Here is an 18298-nt window from a genome sequence, read left to right as displayed (position 1 = left end):
CCAGGTATCGCTGCCGCTGCCACTACCTCCCGCACTCCTGCCCCCGGTCCTCTGCACAAATGTGCCTTTGTTTGCCTCCCTCCAGTGCTGTGGGGCTCGGTCTACTCTCCTGACCCCCCATCCAGAGCTGCTTCTCCAGTTTGGTTGCTCCCCAAGGCTGTCAGCTGGCATGCACCTGTGATCTGAGATCTGCTGCTCTTATGCCCCTCCCCCCATGGCTCAGTACCTAGTTCATAGTAAATGCTCAGTAAACAGTGGCTGCTGTTCTTCTTAGCCAGAAGGTCCCTTTCAAATTGTCCAGGCCACCCACTTTGTTGAACACACCAGGCCAAGGGCACATAAAGGAGAAGGGGCATGTCCAAGGTCATTTGGCCAGTTAGTGAGTTCATCACAGTTTCTCGAAAGTGGTTGTCTCTTGACCTTGTGCTGGAAATGGGAAGCGAACAGGATAATTTGCAGGAAAGCTTTTGCTCCAATGGTTAATTCAAATCTGCAGATGCCAGATGAGCCCTGTCACGAGGCTAGGCGCTCTGGGGTTACAGAGATGAGGAGGAAACAGCCCTGGCCTTCAGAGAGCTGCATTGTGGAGGCGGGAAATGCACAGGCCTAAGATGGCGGCCTCAAGGTTGGCCAAAGCACCCAGGCTGGGAGTGGAAGGGTAGAGGTGAGGCCATCTTATCGTAGAGACCCTTGAAGGCCTGAGGGAAGAGAATGTGCTTTAATCTGCTGGACAAGATTCAAATTGTTCAAGAGCATACAAAGGCTAGAAGAGCAAAGAGGAGGCAGTGTTCTCTCCTTTCACTGAAACCTACAGAGCACCTGCCAACAGATGCACAATAATAACTGTCATTAATGAAGATTAAAGGTGGCATTTGGGACTGCTACATACGTTGCCCAGTTCAGAAATGGTTGCCTAACTTGTACGAGGGTGGATATCTTGAAGCTTTTCAGCTCTGAAAAATGTTGCCTGCCACTCTCTTGTGAACTGTAGGCCTCCGTGGCCCCCTGCAGTGTAAAGAGGGCAATTTGGCAATAACTTATTTCCCTTGGGGAAGATGCTCAGCTCATGCTCTAGGTCAGGGGTTGGCAAATCTGGCCCGTGGGCTAAATCCGGCCCACAGCCTGTTTTTGTAAATAAACTTTTATTAGCACACAGCCACCCCCAGTTGTTAGCATATTGTCTAATACAGAATTGCAACAGAGACCACATGGCCTGCAAAGCCTAAGATATTTACTATTTGGGCCTCTACAGAAAAAAATTCGCCATCCCCTGATCTAAGTCACTAGGCTTTGGTTCATTTTTTTCTAATGCCATAGTTTCCTCTGATAAGTGGGCATGCTCCTCAGTACCTGCTTGAGGGAAAACCACAGGTCCTCATGCCTCCCCAAGTGTTCTGCTTCCTCTCTTATGCCAAAGCTGGCCCGATCCCACCCCCATCCTGCATCCCATCCCCTCGCCAGAGTTCTCGCTTCTGTAACTGTTCCTTGTCCTTCCTGCAATCTCCATTTCTCCCTCTCCCATCAGGGTCCAGAAAGACCTTTTACAAACAGATCGGGCTGATCATTCCTCTGCTTAACGTCCCACTCAGTGGCTTCCCACTGCAAACAACTGAAAATCCGCCCCCTTCCCAGGGCCTGCAAGGCCCGCTGTGAGCTCATGGCTGCCTCCTTGGCTCAGTGTGCGCCAAACACACTGACCACCTGCCCATCCTCGGAACACGCCAAGAGCTTCCCCCTCAGGGCCTTCTTGCTTTGCCCTCCTGCCTGGACTGTTCTGCTCCCAGTCCTTCTCCTGGCCTGCATTTAGATGTCCACCTAGATGTCGCCTCCTCAGAGGATCCACCTGGCCACTCTGTCACATCACTGTTTCTTCAGTCCTCTGAAGAATACTGCTCACACTCTGTTCTTGTTCTTGTTGTTCGCTTACTGTCCATCCAACTAAAATTCCAACTCCTCGGTCTGGTTCACCACTTCTCTCCCTGGTGTGTGCTCATTCTGGGAGGATTTCTGTTCTGGCCCCTAGACAGCCCTGCTTTGTACAGTTAGAAACCCTCATCTCTGTAGTGGACAGAAGCCCAGTGCCACTCTCTCCAGCTGCCTCTTTTTCTAGAATAAATTTCAGGTGCTGAAGGTGTCTAGTGTGAGGGCTTCCTGTGTGATACTGTCAGAAAAGCTGAACATTTTCTTGCCTCTTTTCCTCCTTCAAGTCAAGCCTTTGGGGTTTAGAACAATGAACTTGGTCAATATAAAATACCTCCAGGAAGCCGGCTCCCAAACACCAACACCCAACATCTGCTTCAAAGAGCTAAGTGCACAGTAGCTAACTGCTATTAATCCTATTTTTTTAGCCACATGATAGCCAAGGAACTTAGAAATGCCTTGCCCTTTCCTGTAGTTAAATATGACATAAAATTACTTTATTGGCAGCATTTTAACAAACAAAAATCTCCCGTGTTTTCACTAGTAAATAAGCTTCAGTTTTCCAGGTGAGAAAAAGATAATTATGAATGACTGCAAGGAGACAGTTTTGAGCTTTCTATTAATAACACATTCAGAGTGAGTCTTCTTCCTCTGAGCCAGTCACTGGAGCTTCTTACAGAGAGGTAGAACAGGAAGGAAATATCCTATAGGAACACCCCCTTGATCATCAGCACCACCTCCACCACCTCCTCCTCCACCCCCACCACCACTTCCACCATCATCACCTCCTCTACCTCCACTACCTTCACCACCACCTCACCAACACCAACACCACCTCCTTCACCTCAACCATCTCCACCACCATCACCACCACCCCGACAACTTCCTCTACAACCAACACTGCCACCATCACTACCTCCACTACCATTACCACCTCACTACCCCTTCACTTTTGTTACCTCCACCTCCACCACCACCGTCACATCTATCTCCACCACCACCAGCACCTCCTTCACCTTAGCCATCTCCACCACCATCACCTGCGCCTCTACCACTTCCTCCACTACCACCACCACACCATCAATACCACCACCTCCATTACCACCACCATCACCACTGTCTTCGTCATCACCATCACTATCACCACCACCTCTACCACTACCACCATTACTCTCACCATGGTCTATACCACCACCACCACAGAGGCAAGGGGAATTTTTCAGGTTATATGCCATGTCCCATGATGCAATCACAGACACTTTCCACGTGTAGTGAAAGAAATAAATATTTTTAGATTGTCGTTATTTTCAATATGTAACCTACTCCTGTTGCTGTGTGCTTTGGGGCTATGGAACATTAGCATGTGTTTGTGGCCAAAGTTAAATTAGGATTCATTACAAGAAAGGCCAATATCCACAAGTGAACACCTTAAAAAAAGATAAGTTTGGATAAGAGATCTTTCACTTCATAAAAGGATTTACTGAGGATTTCTTTTCAATGGCAAATTCTTATTGCATTTTATTATGATTTGGTTTACAAAAGTTAGCCTTGCACACAGCTGTTCAGGGGTGCAGCCAATGAGTGAAGGCAGATCTGCCTTGAATGGCAAATGCTGCTGAGTAAACCATGTGAAAGGCTCTATTAGGACCACCAAGAATGTGTTTGCATTTTCAAGAGTAGAAAGAGAGAATATATTTATTTGATCTGTACCCCATGTCAGGCACTGTGCTCCATTTACACGGTTAAACTCAGGTGACCCTTATAACAAATTTGTGAAGAGGGCCTCATGCTCCCCAGTTTGGTTGCACAGCATTGTGAGTATACTAAATGCCACTGAATTGTACACTTAAAAAAGGTCGATTTCAGGGGCCAGCCACACGGCCTGGTGGTTGAGTTCAGTGTGCTCTACTACAGTGGCCTAGTTTTGCGGGTTCAGATCCCAAGCGTGGACCTACACCACTCGTCGGCAGCCATGCTGTGGCGGCGACCCACATATAAAACAAAGGAAGATTGGCACAGATGTTAGCTCAGGGCTAATCTTCCTCAAGCAAAAAGAGGAATATTGTCAACAGATGTTAGCTCAGGGTCAGTCTTACTCCCCCCCCAAAAAAAGGATCTAAATCATTTCACAATGTATACATATATTCAATCATCGTGTTGTACATTTTTTCTTAAATCACATTGTCCAACCTAAATATATACAATTTTTGTCAATCATACCCCAAGAAACTTGTAAAAAAAAGAGGACCTAGGCCATGGAGAGAGTCCCTACTAATCGGGATGGATACATCTGTAGACAGTTAGTAGACTTTAGAGGCAGAAGTTGGCCCTCAGCAGCTACAATGTGCTTATTCAGTAAGCATGTGACCTCCAGAATGCACTGGACTAACCAGGTGTCTCTGGATTCTTCTCCCACCTACACAGCTGTCGGGTTTCTCATGCAGGGAAATTCCTGCCATGGTCTAAAGCCTGTCACCATTTTATTTAACCCATCATTGGGGCACAGGCAGACGTGAAGTCACCTTGTGCCTAAGCTTCAAGACTCGTCCTTTACACCTTCCAAGGCCTGGTACCTAATTTTGTGCTTTTAACTTTATATTCTCTTTCATAAAGAAGACCCCCAAATTGTATAAACTTCAGTCCCCACAAAGCAGAGCTCTGCACCTGGGTCCAGGGGAAATGGTACTGAGCAATCAGCAACTGTTTTTCTCTTTGCCCCATTTAAACTACTCGAGTTGGTGTCTTGGCGATGGGGAGGAGTGTCACCTTGGTCCTGACCCTGCCACTAGCCTCCAGTGGGGCCTTGCTGCAAGGAGAGAGATTGCTGCTGTGTTAACCCAGTCACAAGCAGATGTCTTAAAGATTATCTGGATGGAAAGCTGTGGCTACCCCATATGGTGCATGATTTCCACATAGCTCAGACTGCCCCAGCTAACAGTGACCCAGGACTTGATTGTTTCCAGCTCTCAGATTATCAGTGGCTCCTTATTTCCCCAGCTTAACTCTGCCAGGAGTCGAATCCCTGAAATGCACCAACAGCTTCTCTAAAAACTCACTCAGCCCATCAGGGCCCAGGCCAGGGCCTTCCCCACATACCCCACCCCTAATCCCATCAGCATTATCAAGGAGCCCACCACTGCCTGAGGGACCCCATATCTGGAGTCCTAGCCAACGTGATGACACTTGTGAAAGAAAGGCCTGGGTAGCCAGCAGCCAGGGGGCAAGGAGAGGGACTAAGCGCCCCCCAATACACACCCAGTATGCACTCATCAGCCAAATCTGGGGCCTCGGTTGGGGCTTTGTGATATAGAGGCAGGGCCTACCAAATGGGCCCAGAGACACTGATGTGGCTTCCCTCCACCTTCCTGGGTGGCTCTGGGTGCGAGTCCACACTTGCAGCCTACCTGAATGGTCCACCTCTGCGTGTGCTCCAGGTATAGATGTGGAAAGCTGAGGACAGGGTCAGTCACAGCCCAGGGCAATGGAGAGACATTTAGGACACGACAACAGGACTTGACAGCATGACAGCCTGTGGGGTATCTGGACTCCACCAGCTCTCAGGGTGTCTGGGGATTACTGCTTGAGGGTGTTTTCCACTGCTCTTGTCACTCTCCAGATGACGGGAAGTCTGGATTTTGTACAAACTGCCTGGCCAGCTAGTGGAGACTTTCCTTCCTTACCTCTGAATTCTTCTACATCTCTGGAGCATTCTAGAGAAAGGGTGTTTTCTCAGGAGCCCCCTTTACCTTGAGGGGTGGACCGAAGCTGGGGAATTGAGAGTGGGTGCCCAGCCTCAGTTACAGAGGGACCCCCCTGGCTGCTGGGCTCACTCCCACCAGGGGGCTTTGCCATCAAAATATAGGAGCCCATCACCTCCAGAAAGTTGGAAGCACTGCGTTGGGACACCTTGTGTGTGAACAAGTTGAATTTGGTTTGGCATTCTCTGTTAACTCAGTCACCCCTACTTTCATTTTTGTTCATTTAATGTGTGCTGGATTCTGATCATAAAAATCCAAGCTTGCAGTTAGATAATGCCTCCAGTGACTGGGGAAGCAGTTAAGGGAGGGTGGGTTTGGGGCATAGGCCCAGATGACTGACACATGGCAGAACAAAGACTAGTTTGCCGAGTTCTCTTTCTAGATAGATCTCCAGGAACAAGCTTTAAAATGGCATCACTGGTTTCACATGCCCCTCGGGGTGGTTGGAGAACTGGCAGCCTTCCTGGTGACTGGTGACTTGGTAGGACTCTTTAATAGAATGTGTAAATAAGCATGGCTCATTTGACCAAAATTCCGGCCGCCTTTCTTGATTCAACTAGTGCAGACCTGCTACTCTCAGGATTAACACTGCTAGTCTGTACACACACACAGACACACACACACACACAAACACACACACACACACACTGTGGTCAATTCATTGCTTGTTAAAAAGCCATGGAGATATTTGGAGAAGACCATAATTTGACGCAACTGGGCTGGGGCACGTTGTGCTTTCTTTAAGAGTGTCTGGAGTTGGAAATGATGTACAGATCTGGCCCATGGCAAGGCCACTTGTAAGCCATCAGGCTCTCCCCAGGGAGAGAGGCCCTCTTAGGTAGGAGAGAAGAGAATTCATCTTTTCTCTACAGAAGCAGTCAAGGGAGAAAGTCATGGCATCAGCTTACCAAAGCTGGGACCCATTCACTCACCAAAACTGAGACCCAGAGTGGGGAAGGGACCTACGAGAGGTCATATCACAAGCAGAGCCAAGGAGCAGTGAGAAGGTTGAGCTTCAACGACCTCTGAGGGTTCTTCTGCCCTCCTCACATAGAGAAGCTCAGGTCTGCCCAGTGGCCCTGGCAGCCTCCAACCTCAGCTCCGCCTCCCCTTTTCCTCTTCTCTGCGTGATTCTGGGCTCATCAGCCTAATTCAAGTGAAACAGATGACGCTTGCTAACCTGGGTCACGCCCAGACGAGGTCGTCTGGCCTGGGAGAGTGCCCTTGCCTTTGGCCTTCAGCTTCTATTCCTGCCCCTGGGCAGCACCTGCTTTATCTGTAGGCCAGCCTTGCCAAATCCATCCAGCCATTTGAAACTAACTCCTCTTTCTCTTCTCCCCCAAGTAATCATCTTTATCCCACTAGTGACCCCACATGGGAATGTGTTGGGAGGAGACCAGGTCAGGGTTTCTTCCTGTGAAAAGAGGCCAACCTGGGAGTCCGAGAAGCTGGACCACGGGCACATCTCTTTTGGGCTCTGGGCCTCACCAGCCCTAACATGAGCGGGTGGGACCAGCTTGTCTCTAAGGACCTGACAGTACTGACAGCCTAGGAATGCAAGGCTAGTGCTCAAGAAACACTTGTTTAATGCCAGAATACTTCGAGCATTCTCAGGGGATGATACAATGTGAATTATGAGCTCATTAAATCCATATGCATTTATAGGTTTGGAGCCAATCTTAGAGTTGCCATTTCTTCCAACTGGCGTGTCTACACTATAGAAAGGGAGAATGCAGTTCTAGAAAACCCCCCACCGGGTCTGCTTTAATTTCTGTGTTTGTTGGGGCTGCCACTCAGGCTCAGATAGCTCTGGTTGAAGCTTGTTGAAGCCACAAGCCCTCAGGCTGAAATAGCTGAGGCCACAGACAGCGTGGAGGAACCCAGAGTGGTGGGTGGTGGCAAGCAGCAGAAGGTGGAATTTTAAAGGCAGCAGTGCTAGCTGTTAGATCAATGCCACCAGGAGTAGGCTGCTCATCTCCCTCCACTCCCGCTGTATGCCCCAATCCTTGTGAACGTGTCCTTATTTGTCACAGAGCTAGCAAAGGCCCACACTGGAGGGCAGGGAGGCAGCTTGGGAACCCAGGGCCCGGAGAGTGACATCAGTAACAATTACTACTCCCAAAGCACACACCTCAATGAGGCTGTGAGGCACACAGGGCATGCCAAGTACCCGTTTTACAGAAGAAGACATCAAGGCTCAGAGAGGGGGAGTGACTTGCCCACAGTCACACAGCAAATGGAGAAGCTAGGACTTAAATGGAAGTCTTTTGATGCCTACTCCAGGGCTCTTTCCTCCACCTCAGCCTGCCTCTTTCTGCATTGGGTGCTGAGCATGCAGTCTGCAGGCTCAGAGCAAGCCAGGGGCACCAATATATCCCTTGTTTGTAAGTTGAGATTCTTGCTCCAGACCACCTGTTAGCAGAGATTCGTTCTTGAGGCAAATGGACTCCTCTTGAAGCCAATCAGCATTCAGGGTTCCCTGCCAGTCCCAGCTACCCTGGGATTCTCTTGCAATACTGGAAATGCTGAAAATCCTGTTTGTTCTACAGAAAGGTCAGTTTCAGTTTGTGGGGACATTCTTCTAAAAAACAAGCATGGAATTGACACATATGCCCAAATATAGGCATTTATACTGTACACATGGATACTCATCTGATCCCATGTATATATCTAGGCATATTCTCTTTCTCTCTTCCCCCCTCCCTCCCTCCCTCTCTCCCTTCCTGCAAACCCAGTCCTGTTGCATCATTGCCCTGTCTATTCTGGGGTTACCTCCACCATGCCCCACCATGTCTTCTTTCTTTTCCTCTGAGCAAGTCTACTGGGGATCACCCTTGTCTCAGAGGGCTTGAAAGCCAATCTAGTCGGCCAACAGCAGGTTCTTGGAAACTCATAGGAGGAACATGTAACAGTATTGAAGAAAGGTGTTGATGGAGTACAGATGTTATTGTGAGAGAGAGACTAAGAGAACCACCAAGCGGATTGGCCTGAGCTGAACTGGAGGAGGCGCTGGTGAGGGAGAAAGGAGAGACTAAATAAGCCATAGGGGATTTCCACTTTTCTGACAATTTTTCCCAGGGCCCAGTGCCCTCTGGAGGGCAAACGAGGCTCCCTGAGCTCATCTTTCCCGGATACCTTCCGCCTCCTGCATTCTTACCCAGTAGGAACTGTGGTGTCCATGGTAAACCTCCAGCTAGAGTGTCCAAAAGAAAGTGTCTATAACAGCCTTCCAGGCCTCTTGGGAAAGAGTAATATATATGTAACTTATATTCTTTATTCTCCTTATGCCCATTTTATGAGCCTGGACTGTACTCTTATAATCTAGACGTTTTCCAAGAAATCTTCCCCCTTTTTGCCATTCTGGACTAAAAATGTAGAAAGGGAAGAATTGCCATATGTCATTGTGCAGACAGAACCAGAAATAATGTTGACTTCAGAGCTGAACTTGGCCCTATCAGAAGGGTTGCCTTTGTTTTCTCATTATTTAGGGGGTGGGGAAGCATCACATGCTTTGAAATGCATTTTAATGAATGTTTTTGAGGTCATGGGGATCACATTGGTGGCTTTGTCTGCCTGATTATGAAATGGAACTCTGCAGGCATTTGGGGATGGCGATAAAGTCAGTCCTTTCTAAAATACTCCAGGGCACTGTCCCTCACTTCCTCTCCCCATACCACACCCCCACCCCCACCAAAGGCCAGACCTGTGAAGGCTCAGGCTAGGAGTTGGGCCCCCTGAGGTCTAGTGTTGTCATTATCCCCTAGCTGTATGACCACCAGCAAATCACATCCCATTCTGTTTTCTGTAAAAAGAGAAGGTTGCTATGTGCTCTCTAGAAATCCTGCCAGTATCTACTGATTCACTTATGATAAAAAAAGAAAAAAAATCTCACAGTGAGTGGGCAGGGTCATGTGCAATACACGGCCTGAAGGAAGTAGGGGCTGGCTAGTAGTTGGGACCAATAGCTTGCTGTCACAGAGTCCACAGAGAGTGGGAAATGGCACACACGTGAAGCTGGAAGGTTTGTTTAGAAGGGTCTGGAAGCTTGGTAGGTGACCTGCCGCCCCGAACATGACATTGAGAGAGGAAACCATTATGGAGTAGCAAGCTATCTGCTGCACTTGATCTAAAATGGTGGCTGTGGGATTCAGTCAACAACACTCAGCCCAGGCCAGCAGACCTCAGAAGCAGCACCCACTGGCCCAGGTGACCTGGTGAAGGCACCAGTGTGGCACTGGGCATGGGGAAAAACCCAGCCAGCTTCTCCCAGTTGAGATGAGTAACAAACCATGGGACTGGGCAAGAGGAAGCACTGAAGCCAGCCTGCATCTAGGGGCAAAATTAAGTGGCTAATAGATCTCCAAGCCTCACCGATGCCTGGTGAAACCAGATGCTGTTAGAGCGAGGCTGAGCACTTCTGTGTAAACACAGCTACTTCCCTCAGCCTTGGTTAGGCTTGGCTGGGGTTCTGGCCATTCAGCCAGGGTGCTTTATTGAAAGCTCTCACCATAAAATCCGAAAGGCGGGGCTGCGGCCTTCCAAGAAAGTGGAGTCTCCTTTAAGTCCCTTGAAAAAGGAGAGCTCAAAAGAGCTGCCACCTGCCCCTCTGCTGAAACTGCAGCCTTAGCCAGCGCCACCCCCCCACATGCTGCACCCCCAGGGACAGCAAGGAAAGCCTGCCCCTCTGATTAGGCATCTTCCCAAAGTGTTTAGTGAGGTGAGCACCAGCCGTGTCCAGCTACAGACTTGGCCCAGCAAGGGTGGCACCCGCTCCAGCAAATTGGATCCACTAGCAGTGGGACGGCCCTCAACATCCCGCAAGGGCATCCTGGTATCTGCTTTGTTACCGAGGAGCCGGGTGGGTTCCAGAATTGGAATTGAGTGGGGAACATTGGCGTGGATGCACTTGATGGGCGCCTGAAAAATTGTATGCACACACACTCTCACTTCAGGGAGCTAGAAACTTCTCTCCTTTGCCAGTGGTCACGCTCTGCCTTCCCCACCTCCTGCCACCTTAGACCCAACAGGTTAATGGCAGACCAACAATTAAATGAAAGCAGGAAACCACAGAATCTGCCAGGACTTCCAGGCCGCTGCAAATCTCAGCCCCTGCCCTCCCTTCCTTCCCATCCCCCGACCCCATCCTTCCCCTGCCTGGTTCTATATAAACTTCACGTCATTAAACATGTCTTGCAGTTCAAGACATCATGAAAAATACATTGGGCCCAACCATTGCCAGCTCAGAATCTCTACAGGAGATCCTATGTAAAACCCACACTCGGTCATTCCTATCGATCCATTTCATACATTTCTATTTTCAATACGTTGAATTTCTTTGGACTCTGGGACATGGTAGAAGAGACCAAATTTCAGTTTGGGACCCAGTGAATTGTTTCAGAGCTGCCCCATAATTCAGTGAATGGCCAGGAAAATATGTGGCAGAGCTCCCTGTGTGCTGGGTCATTTGTGTTCATTTGTCCATTGATTCATTTAGCTGCTATTTATTGAGCACTTGCTGTGGGCCAAATACAGAGTAAGCACTCCCTGGGTGGGAGAGTGGGTACGGATGACTGGATAGGCCTCTTCTTGTGCCTGCTCAACCCTTCCCCAACCCACTGCTGCCTGCCCTGTGGTATTCAGCCCTCAGATGAATTTCACAGCAGAGCTGCCCATTGAAGTGCCTTTGTTCAGGTCATAGATGTCTCAAAAGAAAAGGCAAAAAAGTAGGGAAGTCCCCTCACTCAGAGTAGTGGAGCCCCTTCTGCTGGGACGAGACAATGTCTTGCCACCGGGGTGGATTAAGGCAGTGGGTCGGGAGGCAGCTGAGTGGTGGCGAGGGGAGGGAGCCCTGCATCTGCCTGGGTCTCAGAGTCCCTGTGTTTAGTAGGACTGAATTGGACTCCCGGTACCCTTCCAGATCTGCCCTTTGTAATGCCAGCTACCAGTTAGTGAGCATCTACTAGGTGCCACAGAATCTGCCCCATTTCACATAAGAATCAGAACAGCATCATGAGATGAGAACTAAAATTAGGCTCACTTGACAAATGAAGAAACTGGGGCTCAGAGAGGTTAAGTGGCAAGGCCAAGACCTACTTGTGTCTGCCTCGGCACCAGGGCCCTGTGCCACACTGCCTCCACCCATGCTCTGGGCCAGTGCTTCTCAACCCAGCTGTCCATTTAGAATCAGCCCGGTAGCTTTGAACAAAACTCGCTGCCTGGGCCCCACCTCAGATGAGACTGGAGCAACTCATTTGTGGTGGGAGAGCCTGGGAATCTGCGTGTTTCTAAGTGATTCTGATGTGCAGCAGGGCCTAAGATGTGCGACCCTGGGGGATCTCTTTTGATGTTCACTCTGCCACGTGAGTCATGAGCACCGTTGTGCTAGCAGGTGGCCCCCACACATGTGTTGAAGCCCCGGTGGGCCAAACATGAGAGGACGTCCAAGGATCAGTACTGGATGTCTCAGTAAGACTTCCAAAGCTAAAAAGGGGGTTCTTATAGGAGGAAGTGTTTCCAGAGACAGTATGTTAGACTGTCGACATGTAGGTGATTTCCAAGCCCCTCTCTTCCCACACACATTCCTCCATTCCACTCCTGTTCTCCTTTACTTGTGGGTCATGGTCGTGAACACAACAGCCACGGATGACTGTATGAAGCCTTGAAAGAGTAGGAAGTACTGTGTTACTACTTCTTTGCTTTGTTCCCAAATGCTATGCTTTTAAAAATGGTGGGCAGCTCCCGCAAAGTGCAGATCACAGATTGGGCCTCTTCCTGTTGTTTCATGTCTCCCCAACCTGAGGATGCCTCTGCAGAGAGGCTATTTCTTATTTCATGAGATGACAAGTCGTTCTCATGAAAAACAAACAAGCAATACAAAAATGTAGAGAACAGAAAGGGACTTGCCAGTCAGCCCCAAGAAACGACTACTCTAAACAGTTGCATGTATGTTCTTCAAAGTGACTTTTGTATGTTCATAGCAGTGCGTGTGTGTGTGTGTGTGTGAGCGCGCATGCCCGCACACGTGTAAAAATAAATGGAGCCATGCTACACTGCCTGTCCTGCAGCTCGTGTTAGCCTCTAAGCAGTATGTCTGAGGCAGCTGCCCAGAAGAATACAGCGAGGTCTCCTTTGTGCCTCTAAAGGCTCTGTTGTAGTCCACTTGATCACCACAGCCTGAGGCCTTTAACCGAGACAGCCAACCTGAAAGCCCAATGTCTACCTTACGCATTTTTAAAAATTGGGATATCTGCAGATAGATAGGAATTGAAAATATCTTAGCTACTTCTAGTTTGTTCTCAAATGCCTGGCCCTGGCAGCACAGTTCATTTAGAGGCTTCTGTGTAGTTTCATTGAGCTCTCCTTTAAGAGGGCAAAGAATGTCCTTTGTGTGACTTTCTGTCACGTTTAGTATACAGACAGTATAATGCCTTATTTGAAGTGTAACAAGACAGTTTAAATGAAACACTGTAACAAAGAAACAAGCATTATGGTTCCAAAAATAGGCTGTATTGTACAGTTTTGACAACTGTGAGTCTTGAAATTGAGAGATCTGTTTTATCTTGCAAGTTTCCTGTTCATTAGCTTTAATGTGCCAAGCCTTTATAAAAACTCCTCTCTCTCGCTTCCCTCTTTCAGCCACAGGGAACCATTAAGAGGAGACAGGAAGGAGACAACTTCCAGTTTCCGGGCATGGCTGACGGGGGTTACCCTAATAAAATCAAGAGGCCTTGCCTTGAGGATGTTACCCTTTCTATGGGCCTGGGTGCCCACCCCAGCACACCCTGTGCAGAGCTGCAGATTCCCCCGTTAACAATGAATCCTAGCCCTGCAGCTATGGGAGTAGCTGGCCATTCGTTACTACTCGAAAATAACCCCATGAACGGCAGTGTGATGGGTTCGCCATTTGTGGTGCCACCGACTGCAGAATTGGGACTGAAAGGGCCCACTGTTCCTTACTATGACAAAACCAACAGCATGCCTGCTGTGGACCAGGAACTTCAAGATCTGCTGGAGGAGCTAACAAAACTTCAAGAACCTTCTCCGAATGAGCTCGATCTTGAGAAGATACTGGGGAGCAAGCCAGAAGAACCACTGGTCTTGGATCACTCTCAGGCAAGCTTCAGCACAGCTCCCAAGCCTTCGGTTCAGATGCCGCACTTGGAGAGCCTTGGTTCCAGCAAGGAGTTTGCTTCTAGTTGCAGCCAGGTCACTGGCGTGTCACTTCAAATCCCGCCCTCCTCTGCAGGGATCAGCTATGCGATTCCCTCCACCAGTAAGCAGCTGGTCTCACCTAGTTCCTCCACAGCGCAGGCCAAGAACCAGGTGCAGGCGATGCTCCCTGTCGCTTTGCCCCCACTCCCGGTGCCTCAGTGGCATCATGCCCACCAGCTGAAGGTGTTGGCAGCCAGCAAGCAGGGATCTGCTACAAAGCAGCCAGGGCCCACTCCCAGTTGGTCTGGCTTGCCTCCTACAGGCCTCTCCCCACCTTACTGCCCAGTGCCATCGCCACATCCACCACCACCATTCAGCCCTCAGAGCCTCATGGTGTCCTGCATGTCATCCAGCAACCTGCCGGGGAGCACTCTCCAAGGTTCTCCCAATGCCTTACTCTCGAGCATGGCATCCAGCAGCAATGCTGCCCTTGGGCCCACCATGCCCTATGCTCCTGAGAAGCTCCCCAGCCCAGCTCTCAATCAACAGCCGCAGTTCAGCCCGCAGAACTCCATTCTTGCCAACCTGGTGTCCTCTACCATTAAAAACCCTCAAGGACACCTGATGCCCGCTCTGCCTACCAGCAACCCGGGGCCCTCCCCACCCTACCGCCCAGAGAAGCTCTCCAGCCCAGGCTTGCCGCAGCAGTCCTTCACTCCACAGTGCTCCTTGATCCGGAGCCTCACTCCCACCAGTAACCCGCTTAGCCAGCAGCCACAGCAGCAGCAGCAGCAAGCAAATGCCATCTTCAAGCCTGTGACCACCAACTCACCCAAAACCCTGAGCATGATCATGCAGCAGGGGCTAGCCAGCCCCAGCCCAGGAGCCCCAGAGCCGTTTACCTTTGGCAACACCAAGCCTTTGTCACATTTCGTTTCTGAGCCGGGCCCACAGAAGATGCCCTCCATGCCTGCCGCCTCTAGGCAGCCTTCCCTGCTCCACTACCTGCAACAGCCGACGCCAGCACAGGCCTCTTCTGCCACTGCGTCCTCCACTGCCACTGCCACCTTGCAGCTGCAGCAGCAGCAGCCTGACCACTCTTCGTTCCTTCTGCAGCAGATGATGCAGCAGCCCCAGCGCTTTCCGCGATCAGTAGCCTCGGATTCCATGCCTTCTCTGCCCAGACAGGTAAGAGAATCTCCTATCTGGTTGTGTCTTTTGTTTTGGAAATAAGAACTGTGTCTCGTGCTATTGATAATTGGCTTTGGAGGCAAATCCAGGCCACAGCCCTCTGTGAGACTGGGCTTGACTCTGGAAAAGTCTATTTAAGTCAGCTAATTCTGTGTGGTCAAAACACAGTACTAATGAGGCCAAGGTTATGGTTTAAGTGTCTGTGTAGGTCACTTAACTTCCCTGGGAGGAAAATCGCACCCACCAGGTGCTGCAGGGGAGACAAGTCAGAGTCACACAGAGCTGCTTTCCCCCGCCCTGGGCTATATTCCCTCATACAGGGCTAGTGAAGGCTTCATAGGAGGCAAGGAATTGCACTGAAGTGTTTCAGTCTTGTCTCTGCTGGCATAAGGCTGCACACTGAGCCTTCTAGAAATGCCACAGCAAACTTCTGCTGAGCAGTTCCAGCGTACCATTCACCACCGTGCCGGATGCTGAGGCAAGTCCTAAATGAAAAGGACAGATACTTGTAAGGTAATTAAGGCTTACCATCTCCATTTTATAAACGAAGAACCTGAGGCTCAGAGAGTTGAAATGACTTGCCCAGAGTCACACAGTTAGCAAGGGGCAGAGCAGGAACTTGAAGCCAGGCAGTCTTGCTTGAGAGCCTGCACTCTTCTCCGAGTTACTGTGACTTCTCCCTCTCCATCATCTCCTGCAGTCTTATCAATCACTGAATTCCGCTGACTCTCCAAGTGGTGTCTCTCACAGTCCCCACTCTTCGTTGTCCTGATCCCTGCCTATGTTAGTTATGTACTGCCACGTAACGAATTAGCCCCAAACACACACCTATATTACCTCACGGTTTCTGTGGGTCAGGAATCCTGGCACAGCTTAGCTGGGTCTTTTGGCCCTGCATCTGTCATAAGGCTGCAGTCATCTCAAGCCTCAACTGGGAAGGAGCTGCGTCCAAGCTCCCTCCCCTGCTTGTTGGCAGAAAGCAGTTCCTTGCAGGTTATTGGACTGAAGCCTCAGTTCCTCATGAGCTGTTGGCCAGAGGCCTCCCTTGGTTCCTTGCCATGTGGGCCTCTTCATAGAGCATCTCACAACATGGCAGCCAGCTTCATCCAAGTGAGCAAGAGAGAACATGCCAGCAAGGGAGGCAGGGGGAGTGCCAGCAAGTCAGAAGTCTTTACAACCTAGTCTTGAAAGTGACATCCCATCATTTTTGCTATATTCTATTCATTAGACACAAGCATGACGGTGTGAATACCAGGAGGCAGGGATCCCTGGGGGCCATGCCAGAGGTATGCCTACCCAGAATACTGTCTGTCATAGTCCCTCCTTTCCATTGCTCTCACCCCGCCCCAAGTTCATGCCCTCTTGATTCTTTGTCCAAACTCATACTGTTGACTCTTAAAATGGTTTCCCCCCCAACAAACCATCCGTTACTCTAAGCATTACCTTGCTGTAGCAGAGACCTGATCATGTTTCACTCTTGCTCAGAAGTTGCTGGAGGCCCATAACCTGGCTCCATCTGCCTCCTTAGACTCAGGGTCCATCGGGCCCTGCCTGGCAATTCATTTCTAGAACCCTGAAGTGCTTGCAGTTCCTGGCCCTCTCTGTGTTCTCAGCTTTTACTCCCGCCATTCCCTGTGCCTGCACTTCCCTTCCCACCTTTCCTGTTCTGTCCCACTCTTAGGGCTCCTAAGGCTCAGGCACCATCCCCTCCAGGAAGCCTTTCCCTGGCTGTCCTTGGTGCTTCCATCTCCCACTCTGCCTTCCTCTTCTGTAGAGCAGCCAAGGAGATGGCCGGAAAGTGCTTTTCTGAGGGTCCTGGATGAGCGTAACCATGGCAGCCCCTGGAGGATGGAGAATATGTCTTTTTCATCTAGGTCTTATGAGGCATAACCAAGCAGAGTGCTCCACACCAGGGAGTTGGTCCTTTGATGGAAGCACACAGCCAGCAGTGCTCACACGGGGGTGGCCAGGGAGAGCAGCAGTGCTGATGCTGGCGCTCCACCCTAGCAGGCAAGATCCTCAGCCTGGAACTGTGTCACCGTCTAACATTGTGAGCCCTTTTGGTTGTTTTTTTCTTCAGTGGGGTACATTTGTAGCATGACTGTGTTGCCTGAGAGCCAGATCAGCTGGCTCAGAAGGAGAATTCTTAACGATTGGGGTGGTGAAAATCATACCCAACCGATTACCTACGTATGCTTGGAGAAAGTGTTCAGGAGAAAGACCAAGCGGCCAAGCTCCCTGAGGCTAGGAAGGGCTCAGGCCATCTCCATCAGCAGAGGCAAGAGGCTGGGCTCCCCGGATGGGATGCTATTGCTACCGAGGGCTGCCTTCCCAGCCAGCGCTGGCCAGTGCCCACAGGCCAGGCATGCAACTCAGTACTTCACCTGCCTTTCCCCATTTTAATCCTCAGAGGTAGAGGCTGTTATCATTCCCTTGAAAGCTGTGAATACTGAGGCACAGAGAAGTCGCCAGTGTTGCCCACAGTCACACAGCAAATCAGGGCCAAAGTGGGGAGTCCGGCTACAGAGCCCACACTCATGAGCCCACACTTGTAACCTCACACATGGGCCGCTGCCTCCAGAGCCTTCCATTCCTGCCTTAACCTCCTAACTATTGCCTCTTCTACAAAATGGGGGTGATGATAGGTTGTTTGAGGATTAAATGCATTAGTACATCTAAAGTACTTCAAACAGGGCCTGGCCCGCCATCGAAGGTTTGTTATCTCTGTGACTCTCACTCCTGGCCCTGACTGAGCCTCCACATCTGTTTTCTGGAAGCTGAGGTGTGGCTTTCAGAACTGGCACTGTATCAAGACAGCATATGAGCAGCACTCTCTCCAGCTCCCATACCTGCCATGACATTGACAGGAGCTGTGGGGCCTCCTAGCCTTGTGGGCTCTGCCTGTTCTGGGCCCTGCCCTGCCTCGACAACCACAGTCCTGGTGAAAAAGAGAAAACAGCCATCTTTGCCTGGCTGGCTGGGGTTTCCCCTTTGTTCTTTCTGGAGCTCTGTCACTCTCAATCCACCCCTCTCCCCAGCACCCTGTTGTGTCCGTGGTGTTCTAGCCAAAATGCCCTGAGCAGGCCTCTAAGCTGGGCACATCCACAGCTCTGCTCTTCCTTCTCGTGGCCTTTCCCCATCCCCTTGAAGGCCTAAGAGCTCAGCCCTAGTCACTCTTCCAGGGGAGAGAAAATAAGAAGGGAAATGGCGAGTGTTTGAGGCAAGAGCTGGGTCACCCGTGGAAGGACAGACAGCAGCCCCAATGGTGGGGAAGTACC

The 18298-nt window shown here is 50.2% G+C and overlaps 1 protein-coding gene across 1 annotated transcript; it reads left to right on the top strand.

Moving 5' to 3' along the window:
- Positions 1-13317: 13317 nt before the first annotated feature.
- LOC147911718 (mastermind-like domain-containing protein 1) lies at positions 13318-18085 on the top strand. The gene is made up of 2 exons (XM_087427456.1): positions 13318-15017; positions 18059-18085. The coding sequence occupies exons 1-2, from the start codon at positions 13368-13370 to the stop codon at positions 18083-18085; spliced, it is 1677 nt and encodes a 558-aa protein (XP_087283582.1). The 5' UTR covers positions 13318-13367.
- The last annotated feature ends 213 nt before the right edge of the window (positions 18086-18298 follow it).

Source organism: Ceratotherium simum, chromosome X (assembly GCF_057802395.1).
Source record: "Ceratotherium simum simum isolate JZ-2026a chromosome X, ASM5780239v1, whole genome shotgun sequence".
NCBI classification, from domain to species: domain Eukaryota; kingdom Metazoa; phylum Chordata; class Mammalia; order Perissodactyla; family Rhinocerotidae; genus Ceratotherium; species Ceratotherium simum.
Note: the sequence above shows the minus strand (reverse complement) of the source record. Positions and strands in the feature narration are given on the sequence as shown.

Coding starts and splice junctions, on each gene's coding strand:
- LOC147911718 (XM_087427456.1), top strand. CDS start 13,368: ATGGCTGACGGGGGTTACCCTAATAAAATCAAGAGGCCTTGCCTTGAG. Junction 15,018..18,058: donor TGCCTTCTCTGCCCAGACAG/GTAAGAGAATCT, acceptor CCCTCTCCCCAG/CACCCTGTTGTGTCCGTGGT.